Consider the following 26,534-nt stretch of genomic DNA (forward strand, 5'->3'; position numbering starts at 1 on the left):
TATATATATATATATATGCACAAGTATGGAAATGTCACTATGAAGCCCACTAATATATAGAGTATGTGTTAATCATCATATCATATATCAAGCATATCAGCAATACAACTTAAAAAGTTTGCTTTCTACTCGGAAGCAGAGGCAGGCTTATCTCTGTGAGTTCAAGGTCAGCCTGGTCTACATAGTGAGTTCCAAGGCAGCTGGGACTACAGGGAGACCCTGTCTCAAAAAAGACCAAAAAAAAAAAAAAAGTTTGCTTTCATAATTCACCTTTAAGACCAATTTTTTCCCAGAAGCAATAGCTGTTAGTCAGATGCTTCAGTCTCCAGAAGCCCAAACTTGAAAAATCTACAGTATAAGTTGAACATACTTAATATTATTAAGTTTAAAACACAGGTCCTAGGGCTAGGGAGATGGCTCAGTGCAAAATGCCTGCCATTTAAGCCTGAGGACCTGAGTTCAGACCACCACCCCCAGTAGTCATGTAAAATTCCAGGTTCAGCAGCAGGCACCTGTAATCTCAGTGCTCAGACCGTAGAGACAGGGGGATCACTGGAGCTCACAGGTGTATCAGTGGGCTCCCTATCCAATGAAATACTGTCTCAAAAAACTAAGGTAGAATGGGGCTGGACAGAAGGCTCAGCAGTAAAGAGCATGTATTGATCTTGCACAGGACCGAAGTTTGATTCTTAGTACCCACTGAGCTAGCTCACAACTGCATGTAACTCCAGCTCCAGGAGATATGAAGTGCTCCTGAAGACCTGGAGATGTTCTGGCCCTCCACAGGCACTGCACTCATGTGCATAAACATCCCCCCACATACACACCATACACACATATATACACACATAATTAAAAATAATAAGTTGGGCATGGTGGTGCATGCCTGTAATCCCAGCACTCAGGAGGCAGAGGCAGGCAGATCTCTGTGAGTTCAAGGCCAGCCTGGTCTACATAGTGAGTTCCAGGCCAGCTGGGGCTATAGGGAAACCTTGCCTGAAAAAGACAATAATAATAATAATAATAATAATAATAGTAATAATAAACTAAAAAATAATAAAAGTTTTTAAAATAAGGTGCAGAGTGACACTAAACATCAACTTCTGGCACACACACACACGCACACATACACACACACAGTTAAAAAAAAAAATCCAAGTACTAATATCTCATGATAGTCAGCTATAAAATGATCTAGATTATTGATACTGATTTTTATTAAAGGAAGATAAAAATTTAAATATTTTGGGAACTCATAGTTCCCAAACTGTAGATCTCTGAGTCTGAAAGTATACATTATTATTAAACTTAAGAACTACCACATATCCTACCCAGCCTACAATATAGCTGACTAAACGAGTAGCCCAGAGAAAATCTCTTTTCCCAAAAATCCTTCTCACAGTTTACACCTACTGGACAGAAAGACTGGGCAATGGCTAAGCAAACAGGATGAGGTAAAGACCCAGGAGCACCCAAAAAAGGTTCTGATATTTAAGACAGCCTTTCCATTTGCATCACTTGGAGAAGGATCAAGGTACAGAAAAAGCACTATGAGACCCATTCACATTTCATTCACGTCACTGGTCTTTGACCGTTATTAGCCTTTTGCTAAATTTCCATCCAATTCCAAAAGGCAGAATTTAACTCCCTGAAGCTGGAGTTACAGACAGTTGTGAGCCAGCCCAATGGGTTGTTTGTAGGTTTGTTTTTTTTTTTTTAAATCTCTCCAGCCAAGTCCTTTCTCAGTCCCAGAACCATATATCCAACTACTGTAGCATGTGACACTTTTCCGAAGTCTTACTCAGCAACTTAGAGCCAAAACACCTAAAATGGATCCCAAGGGCTAGTTCTTCCCATCTTTCGCCTACTTCTTCCCTATGCTAAAACAACCTGTCTCCAGTTGCTAAAGTGAAATGCCTAGGCATAATCGATCCCTTTTAATCTCGTCTTGTGTCCCATAGGTAAATGACATCGTCTGGTAAGATTATTCCCACAAACCCTTAAGATCCACCTATCTTTCCCATATCTACTGCCTATTGCCCTAATCTAAATCATCATCTCTAAACAGCCTCTCAAATGGTTTACTTGCTTCCATTCGAAAGTCAGAAGCTACAGTGGTCTTTTAAAATACCAGTCAACTCTGTCATGGATTTAATCCTAATTCCTCTAAATTTTTTTCAAAATTAGTGTACATATGTGTGCACACATGCTCACACATACCAAGTGCCTTTACTCACCAAGCCACTTCACAGGCATGTTAATTCTAATTGGCATTTACTTAGATTCCTAATTTCTCTCCCAAATGGGATACCCTGCCTGCAATAGTCTCTCCCAGCTCTTGCATAGCCAGTGCTTAATCATCTTAAAAGATGATTTTTAAATGGTTTTAAAATGACCCCAGCCACGTCTTGGTTTTAAAATGACCCCAGCCACGTCTTCCTGACTTACAAACTTCCACTTATTTATTCTCTTTCTTTCCCTTCTAAAAATCGAACCATAACATCTAATTATATTCACATTTGCTTCCCTAAATGGAATATGAATACCAAGAAGAAAAGAGTCCATGTTCTTTTTGTTCATTACTGTGTTTCCAGAGCCTATGCCAGACAAAGTAGATACTAAATGTAAATATGTTAAAGTACTGTAAGTCTACAAATGTTTACATAGATTTGGAAGAAACAACTCATTTAAAATGCATTTTATCATTATTTTACATGTAATCATTAAGGAAGAAAATGAAATATTTAATTTATTAATCACAGGAGCTACTTTGAAACACTTTCAGGCACTAAATCCATCTGGCACATTTCTACAAATGATATACTGATATTCACAGATTATTATGAACAATTGTGTGCTAGTATTTTAGCTTTTTTTCCTCTAAATTAGTAGTTAACAGCAAGAGGACACCAATTTTCAGAGAAGCAGAACAGAAAAATATAACAAAATTATACTGTAACCCCTCTAAATTAGAGGAAGCAAAAGTAAATGCATACAAGGATGTAGGGAAACAGGATCTGATACACTGCTGATAGGAATGTAAAATGATGTAGCTACTTTAAAGACAATTTTGCAATTTCTCAGAACTTAAGAGTTGCCCTAAGACATAGTATGTATACCCAATTGTATTCCTAGGCATACACCAAAAAGAACTGAAAACAAATGTCCACAAAAACACTCATACAAGAATGTTTGTAGCTTCACTGATGATAACCAAACAGTAGAAACAACCCAAACAGCTATCAACTAGTGGATGAATACATAAAATACAGCATACTCATACAATGAAATATTGTTCAGCCATAAGAAGAAATGACATAATGGTACATGTTATACTATAGACAAATTATAAATATTAAATATTATGGTAAGTGAAAGATATCAGACACAAAAGGTCATATATCTATGTTCCCATCTATAGAGTGTCCTGAATAGGCAAATTTACAAACAAAGCAGATTTAGTGGTTACCAACAGCCAGGAAACAATGAGGAGTGACTGCAGATGGGTGGTATATGGGGGTTATGACAATGTGCTGGAAACAGACAGCTGTGATGACTGCACAACTATGGAAATACAAAAAGTCACTGACTTTAAATGACAAATTTATAGTAAGTGAATTATAATTCAGTCAACTACTGCAGCTCTTAACTAAATATTCAAATGCACTGAGATGATCCTAAATTTCAAAAAGGAAATAAATTATTTGACTTTAAAAACAGAAAAACAAGTTTTTCATATGTCTAAATTAGATAAGAAATGAGGCTTGAAAGGTTTTACTTTTTTAAAAAAATTATACTGGGCGTGATAGCACATGCTTTGAGTCCCAGAACTCAGGAGGCAGGGGTTGGTGGATCTCTGTGAGACGAAGGCCAGCCTGGTCTCCATAGCAAGTTCCAAGCTAGCTGAAACTACCCTGTCTCAATACAAAACAAAACAAAACAAACAAAAAACACATAATTGTATCTTCAGCTCAAATATCAATGAGTTTAAATATGAGGCAAGCCAGGTGTTTAATGTAACAGGTGACAATAACAAATTTATTTTCAACTAATTATTTTGGTATAATCTGCAGTATTAGAAAAAGTACAGATTTTTAAGAGCTCAATCAAAATTTAACTTGCACAAGTGATACAATTTCATTTCTCCAGAGCTGCTAATAACATCTTTTTCCTTGATTAGAAAATCCATCTCTCCATTAGTTGAGACAAATGATGCTAGCTTCCATAACAAACCCTAACATTTCAGTAGCGTAATACACTAAAAGTGAATTTTTCTCTGAATAAAAGTTAAATGATACTCTTTAAATGGTACTCTTAAATCCAGAAGACTCAGGGTTAGCAAATCAAAAATATGAATTACATTGTATGATTTGGCAGTACAACATAAACAAAACTCTGTTAACACCACTATTCATCCTGGCATTCATTTCTACAACCCACAGTCAGTGAAACCCATGAGTACACTTCCTCCTTGGTCTTCACCAGATAAACTGTGGTCAGTATGGTAGAGCAACGACAGCTCCATAACAAGGACAGGCTGGAGACATCCTCACAGTACTCCCAGGAACCCAGAGGCAGAACTATTCTATTCAAACAGCTGCTTAACCTCTGCTATACACTTAATACACACTATGAAAGACTAGGGCAAGAAAGCTCACCTGCTAGTATAATATTCAAACATAAATCCTATTCAGGAGAAAGATTTCTTTTTCTTCCAAAGAAATTTAAGCAGTGAATTCTCGTAATTAGCTATTTGGGAGCTAGGGGCGGGAGGATCAAGAGTTCAAGGTCATTGTCAGTTACAAATGGAGTTTAAGGCCAGCATGACCATGAGACCCAGTTTCAAAAACCAGAAGTTTACACATATTTCATTATCTGAAGTAACACCTTCATGTTAAACTAAATATATATTTTTAAAAAAAGATAGCCAGACATGGTAGAACACATCTATAATTGCAGGACTTAGGAGACAGAGGCAGGAGGATCAGGAATTCAAAGGTCATCCTCAACTACACAGCAAGTTCAAGTTCAGCCTGGGCTACATAAGACGCTATATCAAAAAAACAAAAAGCGCCAGGCGTGGTGGCACATGCCTTTAGTGCCAGCACTTGGGAGGCAGAGGCAGGCGGATCTCTGTGAGTTCAAGGCCAGCCTGGTCTACATAGTAAGTTCTAGGGCAGGTGGGGCTACAGGGAGACCCAAAAAGACCAAAAAAAAAAAGAAAGCACTTCTAAGACATTTAAGTACTCACAAGAATCTGACAGATAATTTACAAAACCAATTATATATTTTCATACTTCAAAAAATGCACTAGTATGAAAAGATTTAAGTTTATATATCAAGGACTATATGGGTCTCTCATGATTATTTAAAAAAAACATGTCAAACAGAAAGAAAACAAGCACATGTTCTCCCTCATATGCAGTTCTTAACTTAAAATGTATACATCTATATGTAAACATGTGTAAATGTGGACATAATATAAAATTTAGAAAGGAGAGAAAGAGGGTAATATTGGGCAACAAGGATGGACGGAGCGCAGGCAAAAGGACACAAGTCAAATAAGCTAGTTTTTCCTAGTTTCAACTGTCTTAGTTTTTTTCTTTTTTTGTGGTGGATAACTAAACAGAAATGTACTGATGGTGAGTGTAGAACCCTCACACAGTTCCACTGCTTCAGAGCGGCTGCTCCAACCGTACAGAAGTTCACTGAGATGTATGGAGTTTTAACTGGGCAAGTACTTGAGTGGCTTCCTTAAATTAGCTGTATGATCCTTTTATTTGTGAGTTAATCAGAATCAAGTGATTCTATTTAGGAGTAAAAAAAATACCCTGTCTCATAAAAACAAAAAAGACAAAAAAAAAATGTCCCTATCATACCTAACATTACCATAATCAAATTCCACATGCTAATCTTTAGATATTAATCTTTTGGGGTTTTTTGCCTCTTTTTTTTTTTTTTTTTTTTTTTTTTAGATATGGTCATCTTGTAGCCCCAGCTGGCCTGCAGCTCACTATGTAGACCAGGCTGGCCTCGATCTCACAGAGATCTGACTGCCTCTGTCTGCCTTCCGGGTGCTAGGATTAATGCATACACCACTACACACGGCTGAATACTAATTTTTTAAAAGTTAAAATATCTAACATGCTAATGATTCAATAAAAGTAATTTTCAACTGACTGATTAAGTTCAAAGAACTGTATTACAAGTCCTTTGAAAGTAGGAACTACTAACATCTTAGCACCCAATACATTGCAGAGTCACAAGTATCAAACAGCTTTAAAGAGCTAAATACAAGGAGACACACAAAATACAGATTCTGTGAAAAATGAATTTTGCAAATGTGTACTGGAAAGATCTCCTTTCTAATTAAATTCATCCAACCTAAAGTCCCAGGAAATTCAGAAACACTGTAAATAGAAGCACGGTTATCAATACAGCCTCTAGCCTTTATCTCCTTGCAGTAACAACCAACATAATATATTTCCACTGAATTTTCTGGGTTGCAGAATGTTATACCCTCACAACAAAATTTATACACTTGGCTTTATTCCTGCTTCTGTAATTCCAATAGAGTATTAGAGTAAAAGAACAACTTGAAGATCAAGAGAGAGGAGAATAGGAGACAGGTATTATCAAAGGGAAAATGGGGGTACTTTAACTGGGGAGGGTAAAGGGAGGCTAGACAGGGAGAGAGAAAAGAGAGATAAATTAAGCTTAGGTGGTGTGAAAAATCAGAGGGAAATGTATTAGCTCAAAAACCTACTGAAAAATATACATACAATATCTGTGCATGAGTGCATGTGTATACCTGAAGGCTATATAACAAGAAACACAGTGCCAGATAGGAGAAACCTCCCTTTGAGTTGCTGATCAGGGTAGTCCAAAAAGACTCTCAAAAAAACACATGCTATTTCCACAGCCCTTGATTACCTCTGAGAACTTGAAGACCCTATTGATGAAAATAGAACATACTTTGAACACAGGACTTGGAGCAATGTAGCTGGAACTGACCTGGAAGCTCCCTCCCTGAAGACTAGCTCTCATAGCTCCAGAGGATACAATCAAGCAGCTGAGGGGTAACATCAAACGATGGTTCAACCCCAGCTTTAAGGCCTAATAGCCACAATGATGACCAGCACAGCAAACTGTATAGGTGCAGTAGTGGCACTTTTATCTTGTGGGCAATCAACATCTACCTAATTGGATTGAAAGCCCTCTCAAAGGGAGGGAATTCACGTGTAGCACTGTAAACATACCCAATGTACATGGCTAGAGAAGTCATAGATCTGAAGAAAAAAACCCTACCTCTGTCACATCCCTAAACAAATATAATGTCTTACTAATATGCTAAATAAGGATTCTTATATTTACAGACAAGTATACCTATCACTACTCATCAAAGAAGTTTCTTTTTATAATAGATGGAAGACTATTACAAAGTTCTAAAAGTGGCTAAACACAGAGAATAAGTGTCTTCAAGATGCCCAGCCCTAAGTGACACATCTACAATGGAACCTCTACACTTAAGGGCTCATGGAACATAGAAGAACAGGGGATAAAGAGAAGACTAATGAACTGCTCAACTCTTACCAGTGAAGCTTCCTTGTGCAACAGAGGGTGACAGATATAGAAAGCCACAACTGGCCAAGTGTAGAGAATAAGAAACTGCAGAGTGCATGTCCCTGGATAGGACTATATTAAACCTTACCACCCATGGCTCAGGGAACTCTGTAGCAGAGTCGGGAGACTATAAGAGCAAGGGTTGGTGTATGCGCAGAAGGAAACAAGTCTTCCAGACCTTTGGGAACTTGCTCATATGAACTTAGAGCAATGGTGACAGCATGCACTAGACCCATGCAAATTCAATCAGACAAAAATCCAGCATAAAACCAGGGAAACAGCCAGGAGGCCCCAACCTTAGCAGAGGACTACTGGCAGCTGATCACTGCTGGGTGAAGGAGAATTGGTTTTCTTTAAGGGAGTGACTCTAGATAGGCTGACTAGACTCCAGTGGATAAACTCACACCAAGGGAAATCTGGGTGTTATGTATGATCGAATGCATAAAATCTGGTGGGGGGTGCAGATGGGGAAGGAGGCCTGAATATGATTGGGATATGTTGTATGAAATGCACAAAGATTTAATAAAAATACACATTGAAGGGGAAAAAAAGAACAACTAGAAGGGCTTGGAAGAGCAAGCTCTGTGGTTTAAAGCACTTGACGCTCTTGCAGAGGACCCAGGTTTGATTCACAGCACCCGTATCAGGCAACTCACAATCATTTAAAACTCCAGTTTCAGGGGATTCACTCCCTTTTCTGGCCCCTGCAGGCATTGCATGTATGTGGTGCACTTATATATATGCAAGCAAATTACTCACACATAAATAAATCTTAGCGAGAGAAAGAACTGCAAAGAGGCATAAACTTCCCTAATTGATCCAGAGAGTTAGCAGATCTAAGTATTGAAAGTAATTGCTTTAGTTTTTTACCAATATGAACAGCAAAGACATAGGAAATGTGCCTACTGCTAAGGAGAACAATCACATGTCATTTTGACTCCAAGACTGATATAGGAGAGCCAAGACATACAGGCCCCAGAAAGGTCTGTCTTGTGATATCAAATTCAGGGTAAGTCAGGTCCATCTCTAGCACCATTTGTGACTGAGAACAGATAGAAGATAATGAGAAAGTGCCTAACAGGACTTAGAGACTGGTATTTTTTAAGTTCCTCTTGGATAGTCCCTTTAACTGTACAATTTTAAATTCAAACATTTGGGTCTTTAAAACTCCAATAACTAAGTCAAAATTCAGACTAGAGAGCAAAATTCAAGGAAAAGTAGCCTTCCTGACAGGTATCTTCAATGTCCAGTAGCAATTACTGAAATTTAAGAATAATTATTTCACACTTTAGGCCAATTTCAGGACTGAAAAACTAAAGCCACCAAGTAGCTATTAGAATATGCTTCACAATTATCTGTATACATTATCAACTGGTGCTAGTGCACTTCCCAGTTCCTAAGCCAAATCCTACTGGAAGTTACTGAATTCCAAAAGAGTTCAACTCCACTTATGAAGTTTTTTAAAAAATATTTTATTTATTATTTTTATTTTATGTGTATGAGTGTTATGCCTATATGTAGGTGTATACCCTTGTCATGCAATGCCCGGGGAGGACAGAAGAGGCTGTCAGATCCCCTGGAACTGGAGTTACAGACAGTTGTTAGTTGCCATGTGGGTGCTGGGATTCGAACCTGGGTCTTCTGCAAGAACAGTCAGTGTTCTTAACCGCTGAGCCATCTCTCCTGCCCCCACATAGGTAGTTTTTAATAACTCATAAACATTTTTCACAAGTATGGCAAATGCCCCAGTTCTTAAAGAGAAAATACATACGCCTCCAAGTCTACTAAGTATCTATAGTCTTTTTACTAAGAACTGTATTGGTAAGTATTATAGTAAGACAGAGTGTCTCATCATCAGTGCAACACTAACTCTTAAAGAACAGCCTTTGTTGCTGCTGTTGTCTTTAAAAAACAATAGGAGGGGGGCTGGAGATAAAGCTTAGTGGTTAAGAACACTGTTCTTGCACAAGACCCAGGTTTGAATCCCAGCACCCACATGGCAGCTAATAACGGTCCATAACTCCAGTTCCAGGGGATCCAACACCCTCTTCTGTCCTCTGTAGGCATTACACGACATGGGTGCACTTACATACAATGCAGGTATAACACTCATACACATTAAAACACACACACACACACACAAAATAGGAAGAGGAGGAGCTACTGAGTATGGTCATGCACACCTGTAGTCCCAGTACTGGGGAGGCTGAGACGGGAGAATTATTTGAAATGAGGAATTTGAGATTATTCTGTATAGCACAGCAAGACCTTGTCTAAGAAGAAGGGGGTGGGGGCACATGTAATGCATTTGTGTGTATACACACAGGATACAGTACTTGAAACATTTATACAGTGTGAGCAGTCACAAGAACCTAAACTTTTGCCATCATGCTGCTTAATTACAAAATGTTTGCATTCTAAATAAACTTACAAAGAAAACTTTCATGATTCCAATTCCTATGTTAATGCCTACTATGGCTATGGGTACCACTATTGCAGTTACTTGACAAATATGATACTTCAAATTAATTTCAAATGATACATTAAGTCAGAACAGAAACCTGTCAACTGTATAAAGTATACAAAGTTTTCAGCAAGTTCTAGAAATGAACTAGCCTAGAAATGAACATGATGCGATGTTACAATCCACTCAGAGAAAACTTCCTAGAGAAGAAAAATGTTACAAGGTTAAATCATTAATAATATACAAAGTATGTAGCACATCCTCTAAAAGAACCTCCAGTGTATGTGTCTCCTGGTAGGCAAGCTGGGTCTGAGAAGTTTTCCTCAAGCATCTAACACATAGGAGCACCTACAGTCCCAAACAGGCTTATCAGACTTCACAATCCTATCTCACATACTTTTTTAAAGAGAAAGGTTTTATTTTATTTCATTTATTGGAGGTTTTTGTTTGGTTGATTATTGTTATTGCTGTTTTGAGACAGGGTCTCACTAGGTAGAGCAGGCTGGCCAGAACTCACAGAGATCTGCCTGCCTCTGCCTCTTGAGTGCTAGGATTAAAGGTATGTGCCACCTCAAATGGCTAGAGAAAAGTTTTATAACAGTGCTAAATTTGTTTTGTTTTGTTTTGTTTTGTTAGTAGAAACAAGATCTCATGTAGCCTAGGCTAGCTTCAAGCATGCTATGCAGCTGAGGATTGACTACCATGATTTCCCGATCCTCCTGTTAATGCTAACTCTTGATTTACTGGATCACAAACCAAGTCCCTCATGGTGTAATGGCATACATAGATCTCACCTAAGAATACACCATACAGGTATATAAATGTTTAAGGATGTACTTTAGCCGGGTGTGATGGCATACGCCTTTAATCCCAGCATTTGGGAGGCAGAGGCAGGCAGAATGTCTGTGATTATACTTTAAAACAGTATTTGGACTGTTATGAATGGTACTGTAGAGGGTCTATGCCTTTCAATTATGACTAGTCTCAAAAGCTACTTTCTGCTTCAAAGATGTGGGAACCTAATCAGATGCAAATTAGAAGTTTTTAAGCAAATTTTTATTCTCATTGTGTAAATCATAACTTTGAAACATAAACTTTGAATAAGCAAGAGTTCTAAGTAGTTTGTACCAACTAATACCTCAGGGTTTCCACACATACTAAAAATATTTGTTAACACAAGGAACTGACAAATAGAGCTATTATTGCCCACTGAGTTTTTAACCTATTTTGTAGTAACTTTCTTAATTTCGTGATTATGCTAGAAGTCTCAAACTTAAACAATACTTCGAGTCATGTTCTAACTCATAAATATTTTAATATATACCAAGTAGCCTTCATATTTAGAAACTTAAAAAGCAGGTGCCTTCCAAGTGGCCCATGGTTAAATGGGCAAAATACTTCCCACCTTAAAAATCAAGTGACTTAAATTTAAATATATTTATGATTTATATAAGGTTTAGTAATTGAATACCAGGTGTGTAAGAATGTAAATTTTATACAATAGAGAATATGAAGACTTCACTTTAATATACTGTACATGACATACTTTTCTAAACTATTCCAAGTCTTACTTACCAACTAGGTCCCTTCAAATCTGACTTCAAGAACAAATGGAGCTTTATTTCAGAATGGGAAACAATGGCACACTGATTTGAATGAAACAACAAAAAATACAACAAAATAAAATATGACTGAGGTGTGCGGAAGGACTGCTCTTGACTCAATTTCTGTATCCTCTTCAAGAGAAAAACGAAAATGTGGAAGGTAGAGATAGAGCGAATTTGTTAAAACTCTTGAAATACAGAATGGTTAAAGTATAATTTTCATGAGTCGCATACTTATTCCCAGGGAAAAAATTCTCTTCACAGTGAACAAATTCCCGAGCCAGGTGTTGAAAGCAAATTTTAGTCTAGAAAGCAATTAAAGTTCTAATACGGGTTGTGATTCCTTATCTTAAAGGAAAAAAAAAAAATGCATCTGACATTTACGTTACATGACTTTAAATCCCAAGGAAGATGGTCCCTTTTCCATAACTGCAAATTCTTGTCTCTTGTAATTTTTGTATACTAATTAACTGAACCTCATTAGTAAGGTACTGATGGCTCAAACACTCAGGAGACACCCAACAACCTCAGAACTCAAAGTCCTTCCAATGGAGACCTATTTTATTAGAGACGAGGGGTGAGCTGGGAGAAGGGAGGTACACGGCACACGGAGCTCCAGGTCAGAGTGGCTGCGCCGTTTTACACTTACTGGTTTGCTAGGGTACACGTTAGACAGATGCGTTTTTAGTTTCCCCACGGTCCAGTTCAAGAAGCAGCTAATAGTCTGGTCACTGTATTTCTGATTCGGTGCTTTAATGATGAGAGTCACAGGAATCTCCATCCCATTTTGGTCCATGGTGCTCTCAAAGTCGGGCAGTCTGGAAGTGCTGCAGGTTTAAGTCCGAACCGGGCCGGCACGGCCGGAATGGGGACGGAAATGAGTTCTCAATATCCCGTGTCCAAATCAGTCACAAGCACATTTGGCGATATGAAGGCCATGGCCGGTACCAACGATGGACGGTGGCGGTGGTGGCGGCAGCTCGGTGCTGGGCCGGGGGTGCAGCCGTCCCCGCCAGGTCCGGGGGCGCCTGGCTCCAGACTCGGAGGGAGGCGCGCAGAAGCCGACCCCGGAAAGAAGGGGAGGCCCCGGCGACCCCTCAGCGCCCCGCCCCTGTGGCAACCCCCGAGATGAAACGCAACAAGGCCCGACGTCGGGCCTGGGCGGCGGCCGGAGAAACACCAGGCGGCGGCCCGTAGGGAGCCCGAGGGAAGGCCGGTGTCGGCGCCGCGGCCCCTCCCTTCCCACCGTTCCACCCGGTGTCGGGAGGCGGCGCGGTGTCGGGGCAGACCCCGCAGGGCGGCCCGTTTGCGGGCCGGCGGCAGGTGGCAGGAGGAGGGCGGGGACAGGCCGCGGCGGCGCCCTAGCGCGCCGATTTTGTTGTGAGGAGGGCTGGGGTCCCCTTTAAGCCGGAAGGTGCAGAGCGGAAGTGCGTCACTCTCGGCACGCCCTTTCGCGTGGCCGGGTCAGCCCTGTGGCAAGTGAGCTGGGTGCCGCACTGAAGTCTGCCCCGCCCTCGAAGTCTGCGCCGCCCTGGAGGCCTAGAGGCCGCCTTGAGGCCAGGCTACTAGTGTAGCTGGCCTGTCTTCACAGCTTGAAGGTGGAGGAAACGCTTCCTTCCACGAACTAGCTGCAGAAATAATGACCTTCCTGATGCTGAATCAAACTTCAACTCACATTTTAAGTGCCTTCTGCCTACAAAACACAGTGCTGGAGCTAAGGGGGAGTCGGGAAATGGGCACGTTTGTAAGGAACACAGACTTTGAAACTTGAAATCCACCTTGACGTTGTGGGACTGTAGCAACCTTTTCTGAGCCTCAGTACTGCCTACCTGTTAATGAGTAAGTGAACCCTACTAGTGTAAAGCCGGGTATAGTTCAGCTGAATGGCAACTTCTCAAACTTCATTTGTCAGGTTTTCACAGAATATTAATCCTGTTCAGTACAGTGGTGCATAAAAATGGGTGATCATATTTTAGTTTTCTGTTTTACAGCTTAGACATAGCGGTGCCAGATTGAGTCTACTGGCCCACTTGGACTTACTCATTTTTTGCACTGGTTGAGGAGTCCATATTGTAAAGTTTGTTAGATGTGCATTTTCACAGCGCCAGGTTGCCACATGTGGGTTGGTAGGCATGCTGAACGTATAGGTGGCTTTTACAGGAACTCGTCTCTTTCCCTCATCTTCAGAGGGACTTCAAACTACCACTGAATTCATGACCAAGGAGAAATTCTCAGTAGCTCATGCAGCAGAATCCCCTACACCCTCCCCACACCACCTTGTGTTTGAGGTGGGACACCTTAGGTATCACAGATGTACTGTCTCAAATTCTATCCTGAAATAAGGATGAAATCCTTTTATTTCCAGTCACAATGAATATAGGCCCTAGACTCAAAATTTTCTGTCACAGACTGTTTGCCCAGTAACCCCAGAGGGACTTCAATTCTACCTTTAAAAAACAAAACAAACAAACAATAAAACCTTTTTCAGACTCCCTTAAAGCTAGTGAAGCTAGTGCCTATTACACCGTTCAGCCAGTGAGGTAAAATTTGAAGCTGTAACTTGGGTTCCCAAAGCTCATGCTTCCCCTGTGTCTTCTTGAGGAACATGGAGCAACAATCAGGAAAGCTTCTGCTTTTGGATGCTGGAGCAAAACTTTTCAAAGAGACTGGGTCTTTAATGACATTGTAAACTATCTTCCCTAAGATTCATTTTGTATCAGAGTCCCATGTAAGCCCGGAACTCTCCACAGCCCCCACCAACCAATCATGCAGCTCCTGTCACATATGCTTGTGACTCCTTCCAGGAATACTTTAGAGCTGGTGTACCCATCTCACTGAACATTATAAAAGTACATTATCTATAAAATGCATAGTTATTAAGATTAAGGCTTGTGAGAGTACTTCTACGGAGTCCATCAAAAGTTTACTAGTATAGACAAAAACATTAAAATATAAAATTTTCACCCAAGAAATTAAAATGTATGTTATCCAGGTTGATTTAAACTTTATAACTTCTTATATTAAGTGGGTACCTAAAAACATCAAAAACATTTTAATGCTATTGAACTGGGCCACAATAAAGACATTATGTAAATGTCTCATTTTGTTAACATGTGTATGTATAGAATAGTATATGAAAAGGTGGTCCTCAGAATATTGGGAATGTTTTGCTTGGAATTTGGGATGGGAAAAAGAATCACCACTGAGAGAATGCAAGATGGTAGCAGTTGGTGAGGGGCTGCCATGGGCATTAACATGCCTGTTTAAGTCACTGTACATGAGGCAGATTAAATTTAGAAATGTAAAAAAAAAAAAAAAAAAAAAACGGCCGGGCGTGGTAGCACACTCCTTTAATCCCAGCACTTGGGAGGCAGAGGCAGGCAGATCTTTGTGAGTTCGAGGCCAGCCTGGTCTACATAGTGAGTTCCAGGACAGCTGGGGCCACAACCCTGTCTCAAAAAAACGACAAAAAAAAAATTGTATAGATCACTTATAATTTGTTACTAAAGACAAATTCTAGGACAGCTCTTGTTTTTTTGTTTGCTTGTTTTGTCTGGTCTGGTTTTGTTGTTGACCCCATTGCTCACTCCTAAGAAATCAAGAGGGGTCTAAAGAGATGACTCAATGTTTAAGGACTCTGGCTGCTCTTGAGAGGACCCTAGTTCATTTCCCAGCATCTGCTTGGCAGCTAACAGCCATCTGTAACTCCAGTTCCAGGGAATTCAATGCCCTCTTTTGGCTTCCATGGCCAATGTACATCATGGATGCACTTACATAAATGAAGACAAAACACTTACGCACAAAAAAAAAAAAATAAGGCGGAATAATTTTTTAAACTCTTAAGAGTACAATGGTAACAGTTAATTAAAAGATTTGTGATTGTTGATAAATGTACTTGAACAACATTAGCTTTTCAGTACATATAAGCTACTAATTTAGGGTGATTTCTATCCACCGGGCCTTCTGTCTTCCTCTCAACAAAATATATGAGAAATGTAAAGGAAATCATTTATATGTAACAAAAAATGATTTCCAGGATTTATGGAATGCTTACTTCTAATTCTTTTAATTATCAAAATATGAGGAAGAGAGGTAAGAAAAAAAATCATGTTTTTACTCAGTCTGAGATTCTGGTTTCTCTTTTTAAAATTCAAAGAAAATCAAGTTTTTCTTTCTGAAATTTGAAGTACTTTCCAGGAAACTAAAATAATTTGATGACGTTGGTGGTAGGTGCTTATTGGTTGTTTGGTTGATAGACTGGTTGCCATCTCGGGACAAAGATTCTGGTCAAGTGATCCTCTGTGCAGATTTCACAGGTTTGATAATGGTCATCTAGCTTCTGATTCTTCCATTTCCTCTTTCACCTTCTTTGTCACTAAGATGCTGTGCCACAAAACATCTAGTCAAATTTCAGTCAAGTATATTGTTTTAAAAATCTAAAATACAGGCTGGAGAGATGGCTCAGCGGTTAAGAACACTGGTTGTTCTTGCAGAAGACGCAGGTTCGAATCCCAGCACCCACATGACAGCTAACAATTGTCTGTAACTCCAATCCTAGGGGATCTGACAGCCTCTTCTGACCTCCGTGGGTATTGCACAACATGGGTGCACTTAACTATGTGCAGGCAATACACGCATGGACATAAAATTAAAATAATAAATAAAAATCTAAAAAATAAAAATAAAAAAATAAAAACCTATACTGGAAGCCTAAGAAAATTGGTTCATGTCACCACTATTTTAAAAAAAAAAAATCTTCATTGGTCCCAGATGTTTGACTGTAGACCATGTTGTAGAAATGGGAAGAAGAAGAGTGATCAGGTGGCACATGCCTGTAGTTCCAGTTGCTCAACTCAGATGGAAACAGGATCACCAAAGCTTAGGAGTTTGAGAGCAGCCTGGGCAACTTAACAAGACCACATCTCAGACACAAAGAAAGAAATGAAAGGAAGGAAACCACACACATAAAAGTATGTGTTTCAAGTGGTGTATCGTTCAGAACAATCCTGAGAGGTACTGAGGACCCTGAATATCAGAAAGGGTAAGTTCTTTATCCAAAGTCACAAAGCTATTTGAGTTTGAAGTGCAATTCTGATTCCTCTATCATGCACATCCTTTCCATTATAGTGAACTTTCTTATTTAAAGATATTCCTGATAACAAGACCATCTAAAAACAAAAGCTTTTCAGAGATACCTTAAGGTCACCTAGATCAGCCTTCCAAATACTAACAGAATAACTCTTCTCATATTTCTGAAAGGTTATGAAACGTTTGCAGGGAAAGAAGAAGCCTAGTTTTTAGTGTAGCATAGCCAGTTGTTAAACATCCACCACTGTTATAAGTGAGTTGAAATTTGCAGTACTATCATTTGTCATTAGGCCTACTCTTCCCCTTTTCATTAATCCAAATATATTTATTCTTGGTTTTTGGTTTTTTTTTTTTTTTGATCAGTGCTGGGGCTCTAACTCAGAGGCTGTATGCTAGGTAAGGGCTCTGTTGCTGAGCTACATCCTTTGTGCAAAATGTGTACTCTTTTTTTTTTTTTTTTTTTGGTCTTTTTTTTTTGACACAAGGTACAGCCAGCTGGCCTGGCCTGGAACTCTGCTATGTAGACCAGGCTGGCCTTGAACTAACAGAGATCTGCCTGCCTCTGCCTCTCAAGTGCTGGCATTAAAAGTGTGCATTACCACACCCTGCAAAATGTTTACTCTTAAAAAAAAATTATTTGGTGTGTGTACGCGTGAGTGCTCACACTGGCAAATTCCTTGCATTTTTCATCCTCTGAGATTTTTGATCTATAAATATATATTAGTGATACAAGGGAGAACCCCCTAGAGGGTTCTTAGACTCATTCATAAAAGAATTTAAGAATGGACTCAAACAAAAGCTATGGGGCAGTTTTATTAGAATTTAAGGACAAAACCTCAGGGAGGGCAAGCCTTGTAAATCTGCAACTGCCTTTAGGAGGAGAAGGAAGGGGAGAAGGAAAAAGCAGTGAAGCCATGTGGGTTTTCAAGGGGGCAAAACAAACTAGCAGCCACACAGAGGGGAGGGACAGGAAGCTTTAAAGAAAAAAGTAAAGAAATGCAAATGTTGGGGCAGTTCAAAGCATTAGGGAAAGCAGTGTTAGAAAATATGAAGAAAAAAAGAAGGGGATTGAAGAGATGATGGCTAACAACCATCCATAACTCAAGTTCCAGGGGATTTGACACCCTCTTCTGATCTCTGTGGGCACTGCACTGGTACACGTATATGCAGACAATACAGTCATACACATAAAATAAAAAATAAAGTAAAAATATATTTTTTTAAAGTTAAAAAAAAGAAGAGGTTACACTTTTCTGAAGAAAAGACTTATGGGAGCCATATGTTTATGACCCGATTCACAAGAACTGCACTAAGAGGCAGGGATTTGGGCCAGGAAAAGATCAGCATCTCATCAATACACAAGGTATCTCTTTAGCATGACTTAAGGTGAACCCACCTTCCCAAGGATGGCCCTATGACCAGCAAAACTGGAACATTGGCTCTTTATCCAGGCCAGAGATGTTATTCTCCTGACCAACTTTCTCTTAAGGGTCTTTTTGCTACTATGACATTAGTTACAAAATAAATTACCTCCAAACACTGTGAGTGAGAAATTTGGGAGGCATTTTGTGGCTCTGGTTTGAGTCCCTAATGGTATTGCAGTCAAGCGTTCAGTTGATATTTAGTCACCTGAAGACTCAGTAGGCACTGGAGGACCTAAGTCTCGGTATCTCACTGTGATGGTTGGTTTTAATGACAACATGCCACAAATTAGAATCATCTGAGTAGGGAGCCTCAGCTGAAGCCTTGTCTCAGTTGCCATAATTGATATGGGAAGACCCACCCCAAACATGGGTGGCACCTTCTGGTAGCAGCCCAGATAAAAAGTGTCAGGGCAGAAGGAAGATAATTTGCCTTTTGCTTGTTTGGGCTTCCCTCTCACCAAAGAGTTGATTTATCCTGCTGCTGATTCCCTTGCTGACATCAGAGCCAGCATTTCCAGGCATCCAGCATTGACCTTGAGGACAATGGCTCTTCAGGAACCCTCCAGGTTTTTGGGTGCCAGATTGGGTCATCCAGCCATATGGACTGAGAAAGTACTGGGTTCTTGGTCTCTCCTGTGTGCGAAAGCCACTGGGGGCCTACTTGAACTGCTGAGGCACCCACCCCACCTCAAGGATCCAGCAGCTACTGGGTTCTCAGCCTCTCAGATGTGATTCAGCTGTTATCACAACTTCAAAGTAAGCTGATTAATAAATTATATATACATAAATATATATGTACATGTTCTATCAGTTGTTTCTCTAGAGAACTCTGACTAATTCACTCATAAGGCTAGCAAGTTGGTATTGGTTATTGGTATGATATCTAACTTCTACTGTTTGAATGTCCCATATACAGCAACTGGGTTTCCCCAGAAAAAGATATCCAGAGATCAATGCTGAGCCATAAGGCCTCTTATAACAATCTTGGAAGCCATGTACTATCACCTACGTTATGTTCTGTGTAGTCACATTAGCCAACCCTGAGACAATGTGGGAAGAGAATGAGTATGACAGAAATTCCAGGACGTAGAGACTGCTAGTCTCATTTCCAGGCAAGCTGACCACAGTGAACCTTACTTAAGCACAGCAGATCATAAATAACACTGTTTTCTATATACAGCTGTCCAAGTACAAACCCAGCATCATCACTGCCTCACAGCTGTTTGTCCCTCTCCTAGAGACTTTCAGCTGTTTCATCTATTTCCTAGCCCCAAACTTAGAACTGTTGCCTAAATTTCTCAAATGTTTGATCTTTGTTGCTAAAAAGCAACATTCAAATAAAATTTAAAGTATGTAGTTAAATTTCAACAAATCTGGGAAGAGTTATCAGCCTAACCAGTGGCAGGAAGGCGGTTCTTAGTCTGTCTTCAAAGATAGGCATGCAGGATGTATATACCTTCAAATTGTCAACAGGGGTGTGTTCATATGTACAGGGAGAGTCCCTGCTTTATTTGTAATGCCTTTCAGAGCCCAATAAAACTCAGTTCTCATTATGAAATTTTATTTCAATTAAAGGAATGGCCAATTAACATTATTACTTTAAGATTCCAGATATACCCTCTCTTGCTTTATGATAATGAAGTCAAATCCTGTAAACATTTCTTGTCTGGTTGGCATGGAATTAAGCTGTCAATAGAGGACACTGTAGGAACAGTGAGGCGATCTCTTCACCTGTGCAGTGGTGCCTTTAGACAGGCTCTTACAGTGCATGTGGGACCTACAACTCTTCTAGCACTATCCCTCACTTTTGCAGCTCTGAGTTCCATCAGTGGCTAGTGGCCAGTAATATGCAGCACCTCTCACAAACAGCTTATCTAGGAATCCTCTTAGGCAAATTTGCAACCAACTCCTATAGCTTTCCTTGGAACTCTCTCTCTCTCTCTCTCTCTCTCTCTCTCTCTCTCTCTCTCTCACACACACACACACACACACACACCAAGTGACTTTATAGTAGAATACCATTAGTACAACACCCTCCATGAACAGCAGCCCCTCACACTGTTGAGGTGGCTTTGCGCCTTCACAGAACTTCTGACATCCAAGAGCCACACTCACTGGCCTTCTTCATTACTATGTATCATAACCCTAAGAGCAGTGGCCAGTCCCTTTATGTTTTATTCCTACATTCTTCAGAATTTTATTTGTTCCTTTCTAGTCATCCCCTTACTACTCAAATAATTCTTTATACTTAACTTTTGTGTTCAAAATATTGTATCATTTGTGTTTTGAGTGGACCTGGACTAATGCAGAATTGGTATCAGCAGTGAACCTAGGAGGTAGACACACAAAGAATTGAGAACCAGTTTGGTTATACCCTTTAACTGAGCACCTTCCCAGTGAGAAAGGAAATGCCGGAGATCCATGGCCCATAGGGGTGTTGCAACCAAAGTTCATTCTGAGTGTATTGGTGTCATAGCTGGAGCAAGCAGTTGCCTGAGTGGTGTTGCACTTGACCATTATGACCATTGAGATGGCGGTGCAGGATAAACTCTTGTGCTCTTGAGCAATTCTAGAAAGAAATAACAAATTCATACCTTTCAACTCCCAGCCCAAACCACAGTCTAAGACCAGATTGCTTCCGTTTTAACTGTAAGGAACATTTTAGTTCATATAGACAAGAAGTGATACTATTGAAAATCAAACACAAAACTTTATTTGTGTGTGTGTGTGTATAAAAAAAAGGATAAGCTTTCACTGTGTTGCCTAAGCTGATCTCAAACCCTGGGACTACAAGCACACACCACCACCCATCGTTTTAAATTTTTAAGAGTTGCTGACTTATGATAATAATTTTATCCATAGTAACATCCAATTTTTCATGAGAAGTTTGGGTCTTGACTATTACAATAGAGACATATGCTTGGAGTGAGATTAAACTACCAGTCTTGAAACTCCAAGTCACTCTAAGCTTCTAGGATTTTCTTTCTAGTAAAAATAGCTTTCCCACTGGTTGGTTGATTGAACATGAACTCAGAAGTAGCCGACATTTAGAGCAGCTTTCTTGGCATGATATGGCTAAAGGAAATAATAACATTAAGCTATATTTCTTAACTACAGAACAACCAAGGTTCTATGAGAAGGCATTGCCTTTTATAAGGGAGTAAGGAGGGCATTAAGGAGAGCACCTGCATTCTGGTAAAGCTCTGAGGTTGCTCTCCTTTTTAGAGCAGGTATGACTATAATGAAGTCTACCATTGATGTGAACTTCGTAATAATGACTAGAGTAGGAGGATGACACCTTAAAGGACAAGGCTCTCTTTCACAAGATGCAGTGTGAACTTTGAATCGAAGACCATTATGTGCATCAACATGTGGATTCTAACTGATAACTAGTATTTATGCCAGTCACTATTACAGGGGATATAAAGAAAAATCTACTTGCTTTCGAGGAGTTTACAGTCTGGTAGGAGAAAATGAGATAAGCACACAATGACTATCCAAACAAAATAGAGTGAGGGACATGACCTGAGTCCTTCTGCATTGCCAGCTACCTTCAGCCAAGGGCAGAATAAAGTGAGGAAAAGGATGTGATCTGATTTATATTTATGTGGGCTAGAGTCAAAATGCAAACAGTAATTGAACATAGTTCTTCCTTTCCAACATTTCCTCCAGATTTTATGTTAACATCCATCTACTGCCTTTCCTCTAGCCCAGATGAGACTGCAAGGAATCAGACCCAACTCTGGCACAGGAACTAGGATGGACCTACACTACTAAATGTCTACTTCACTCCTACTAATCACTGCTTCTCCACTGTGCCATTTTCTGTTTCTTTTGTTGAGACTTGGTCTTACTATATAAATCTGGCTGGCGCTCCAACTCAGACTCCTCCTGCCTCCACCAAGTGCTGAGATTAAATGCCTGTGTCATGACCAGCCCCACTGCCCCTCCTGAGGACATTTTTGTCCTTCTTCATCACACTCCACTGTTCCCTCCCATTTTCTAGTATCTTCTGCAATTTCTTTATGTTGGTGGTGGCTTCCTAACTAAATGTCTTTAAATTTGAAGGCTAGGCCAGGCATGGTGGCACAAGCCTTAATTTCAGCACTCAAGAGGCAGAGGCAGGAAGATTGTCAAAAATTTGAAGCCAGCCTGGTCTATATAGTGAGTTCTAGGTCAACCAAAAGCTGCATAACAAGATCCAGTTTCAAAAACAAAAACAAAACTTCTAAGGCCAGATCATCAAAATATTGATTAGTCTGACAAAGGTAAAGAAAAGGGAAACTATAGGTCAAGTATTTCAAATACTATATGCTAGAAACATTTCATTTATTCATTCTAACCATTCAATAACCCAAGCATACAATTTACACATTTTATCTCATCTTGAAAAAAATTTCCAAAACTATACATAACAGTCCTTTAACTATATATCTAGTTGAGAGAAAAGTGCCAAAGTTCTTAGAGAAAAATCCCAGGTGGGTTCAAACTTTTCCCTTCTCAGTCTTTGTATATTGCCCCCTGTGACTCCCTAGAGTTTGTAAACTAGATGGGCCTTTGAAAAAGAAAGCTAGCTTTGACTAAGAAAACTGGCTGAATTTTAGACTTTAGGGAACATAGTTTTTGAAACATTCATTCTTCAAAAATGCGAGAGTTTATATCTCTGGAGGGATCTGTTTCACAACTTTGATGTGGACCAGTAGGAAAATGTTCAGTTGCAAAAATATATACCTAAAATAACAAAATAATTTAGCATTAGTGGAATCCTTATTGCAAATATGAAGTGTGACAGATGTTGTTATATGATGAACCTTTGAATCCCTTCAGGATAAACCCTGAGGTCCCCTTTCAAATTTACCCTGCTCCATCCTTACAGGCTTTCTCAATGCTTCCATATGAAATGGGATGCCATAATGTACCATTTGATAATGACTAAATCTGCATGTCCCCCACTAGACTTTGATTAGAAATTACATTTTAACCATTTTTATGTCATCATTGCCCCTGAACAATCCTTTGTGCATAACAGTAAATGCTATCAATTAAATACTAATACTCACTTTATATGAGCTGTAGCTAAATTAATTTGTTCAGGATCAACACTGAGTAATTCATAAAACAGTTGCTACAAAAAAACCCTTATACTTTTATGTTGGGGACCCCTGCTGTGAAGTCGTAGTCTCTCCATGTCCGGGTGGCCCACGGGCTCGGTTTCATATGCAGATGACTCCTTTCAGCACAGTACCTGGCATCTTCCTAACTCTCCTTTGAAGTAGCCGCCATAGAGAACATGGCCTCTGGCTCTGGGAATACCATGCTTTCCTGTGTGATTTTTCAAGCAGTCTGACAGTCTGGCAGCCTGGCGGGAGCCCATTTCCACACGCAAATGAGGCATCCCCAAAATACCTATCAGCTAAAGCTTTTACCACTGCCCCTACAGTATAAAAATATCCCAGTCTTCTCTCAATAATTTGGAGCTAGAAGCGGAGCTGGAGCTAGACCAGGAACTGGGTCACTGAGACTTGGAATAAAGAGCTGTAGCACTGAACCTGACTGGACTGAGTCTGTGTCTCCTGCCTGCAATCTATTCTCCCCAGGGGGCAGCATTCCTCCATCACCAACTCACAGATCCCAGCTTCAGCCGCCCCGTACTTTCCCGCGTGGTCTAGCGGCCGGTGGAACTCGCATATTGAGGAAAGTACACAGGTGAAATAAGGGCGGAACACGGCTGGACAACGCTCCAGCAGCAGAGACCCGGCGGGGCCAGACCCGCCATCCTCCAGGCGCACGGCGGAGAAGCCCACGGACACGCCGTGCCATTCCGGGAGTGCGTGCAGGACCCCAAGAGCCCAGCGCGCTCCCCAGGTGTGCGCGGGGACCCCGAGATACCCACGCACCTCACACCTGGCGCCCAGCACGCTCACCATACTTTTATGGTACTTTTCTATTTGTTTCTGTTTATCATCACTCTAGCTACAGTTAGAGTGTACAGTTGTGCAGAATTTTGGGACAACCATTTCATGTTGTCTATCCTGTGTAGTAATCAACAGAATGCCTGGAGGCACCTGAGCCATTTTGAAATTTCACAAAAAGTTAAGTGGACACATGGACAAAATTCAAAAGGGGGATATGACACATCACTCTTCAGACATCTGCTAGGAATCTCATGCATCTGAAAACAACATCTTCTGATAAATAATCAACTAGCTTCTTATCTGCCCCACAAAATTAAAAAAAAAATAGCCACAAGATTCAGCCTTGTGCCTAATTCCTATGTCTTACACATATTCTCATTTAATGATCAGCCTTAAAAAAGGGCCATTTTCCTGCAGCTCCTTCTCTGCCAAACTCGGATTTTAATCTGGTAATTGTTACTGCACATATGTCTGGAATCTCCTACAACTGTTATATGCTTGAAACTTTTTGGGTGTCTATGAAAGTCATTCTTCAGCAATACAACCATCTTTTATTCATTTTCACCCCAGATTGTAATTCACAACATAATGCTTCAAGAAGGGGAAATTTTGAGGCATCCATATTATAAACCCATACATTTATAAAGATACAAAGTATAATTAGTTACTTTCTGTTGCTGTAATTAAAAAATTATAACCAGCCAGGCGTGGTAGTGCACACCTTTAATCCCAGCACTCAGGAGGCAGAGGTAGGTGGATCTCTTTGAGTTCAAGGCCAGCCTGATCTACATAATGAGTTCCAGGACAGCTGGGGCTACAGGGAGACCCTGTCTCAAAAAGACGTATTAGTTATTTTTCTATTGTTGTGATAAAACACTATAACCAAGGCAACTTATAGAAGGAATAGTTTATTGAGCTTATGGGTACAGAGGGACAAAAATCCATCACAGCTGGGGACGGACGGCAAGAGGCAGCCAGAACAGAACACTAACAGCTCACATCTTCTAGCACACACAAGAAGGAGAGAGAGAGAAACTGGAATTGGGGCAAGGCTGGCAACTCTCAAAGTTCCCCACCCCAGGAAGGCTGCATGTCCTAAACCTCCACAAACAGTGCCACCAACTGGGGCCAAGTATTCAAATACATGGAGCCTATGGGGGACATTCCTCATTCAAACCATCACACCAAAAAACCTGTAGTAGTTAGTCAAGCTTACAGAAGTCAAGAAAACCCAGATTCATGTGAGTCGATATTCTTTGATTCTTACCATTTCTATATTGCTTCTCGAGTTATTTTCAAAATGCCTTTAGAAATCTTCATTCCAGAGGCATGGTCTCATGTTGACTGATCAACAGAAGTCATTTTGAGATCACTTCATGGGATCTTTGTGCCAGCTATGCCTTTTCATTTTTGAAAGCCTTTTTAAAACTTCATTAAAAATATTTAATCCAATTGTATAGTCTCATCATTCTAAAGAGTCAACTCTTTTTATTTCTTCAGTTGTCATTGTATATCCATATCTATAAGTAACTCATGCACATAGAGGATGTTATAAGGTCATCATTGTACATACACAATTTTAGAAATTCCTTTTTCAACTTAAAAATATGTTTGTAAATTAATTTTATTTCTGTATAGTCATAATTATCAGCATTGGAGTTTTAGAATATTAATATGCCATCATTTCTTTTTCACTTCTCAAGTATAACATGTGGGTTCACAGTTTTTCATTATTAAAAGTAACATTCCTATGAACATTTGGTATGATTAGTCCTTTCTCTTGAAATATATTACTAGGAAAAGATTGCTAAGAGGAAGAATCTTGAGTCTTGTGTACTTCCTATGTTAGCCATTGCACTTTTAAATTGATTGAAAATGAATTTGAAATGGAAGAATTTGATGTCATTTATTTTAACTTGTTTTAGCCAAACTGCTAACATATGGTCATCTAAAATTTGAAATTTGCCCAAAGTATGTAATTTGGTTCTTTTTGTTGCAAGATTCTGAGTATCTGCAGGATTCTGAATAGCATTGTCAACCCAATCAGAGAAATCCCACTGTTTTTTTTTTTTCTGTCAGAAAATGACTAATTGACACATATATGTTGATGAAGGGAATTTAATTCTAAGTATATAAGACACATACATAAACATAGAATGTCTGTCTACATATACACACATACAAACACCATTTTAACATAAAAGTGTATTTGTAAATTCTTTTTATTTTTATATAGTCACACTTATACATGTACAGATACACACATGTATATACCATAGATTGATAGCAATGCATAGTTTGGAGATTAATGTCCCATGCCAATGTAAAAAACTGCTCTTTGACACCCTGGCACCTTTCCTCTTAAACCCACAGTCCTGTATCAATGTGACACTGAGAAGTGAGCAATTCAAGAAAA

At 39.7% G+C, this 26,534-nt stretch overlaps 1 protein-coding gene across 2 annotated transcripts in view; it reads right to left on the reverse strand.

Moving 5' to 3' along the window:
- Positions 1–13,076, reverse strand: part of Herpud2 (HERPUD family member 2) — a 59,586-nt gene extending 46,510 nt beyond the window's left edge. The window contains exon 1 of one of the 2 annotated variants that reach the window (XM_029553896.1): positions 12,341–13,076. In XM_029553896.1, coding sequence (XP_029409756.1) covers positions 12,341–12,487 — 147 coding nt within the window. In that variant the 5' untranslated portion in view covers positions 12,488–13,076. The remainder of the gene's footprint in view (positions 1–12,340) is intronic. The other variant, XM_008848772.3, reaches the window with a different exon arrangement.
- Positions 13,077–26,534: the final 13,458 nt, after the last annotated feature.

Source organism: Nannospalax galili, unplaced genomic scaffold, assembly GCF_000622305.1.
Source record: "Nannospalax galili isolate Female #2095 unplaced genomic scaffold, S.galili_v1.0 scaffold1384, whole genome shotgun sequence".
NCBI classification, from domain to species: Eukaryota; Metazoa; Chordata; class Mammalia; order Rodentia; family Spalacidae; genus Nannospalax; species Nannospalax galili.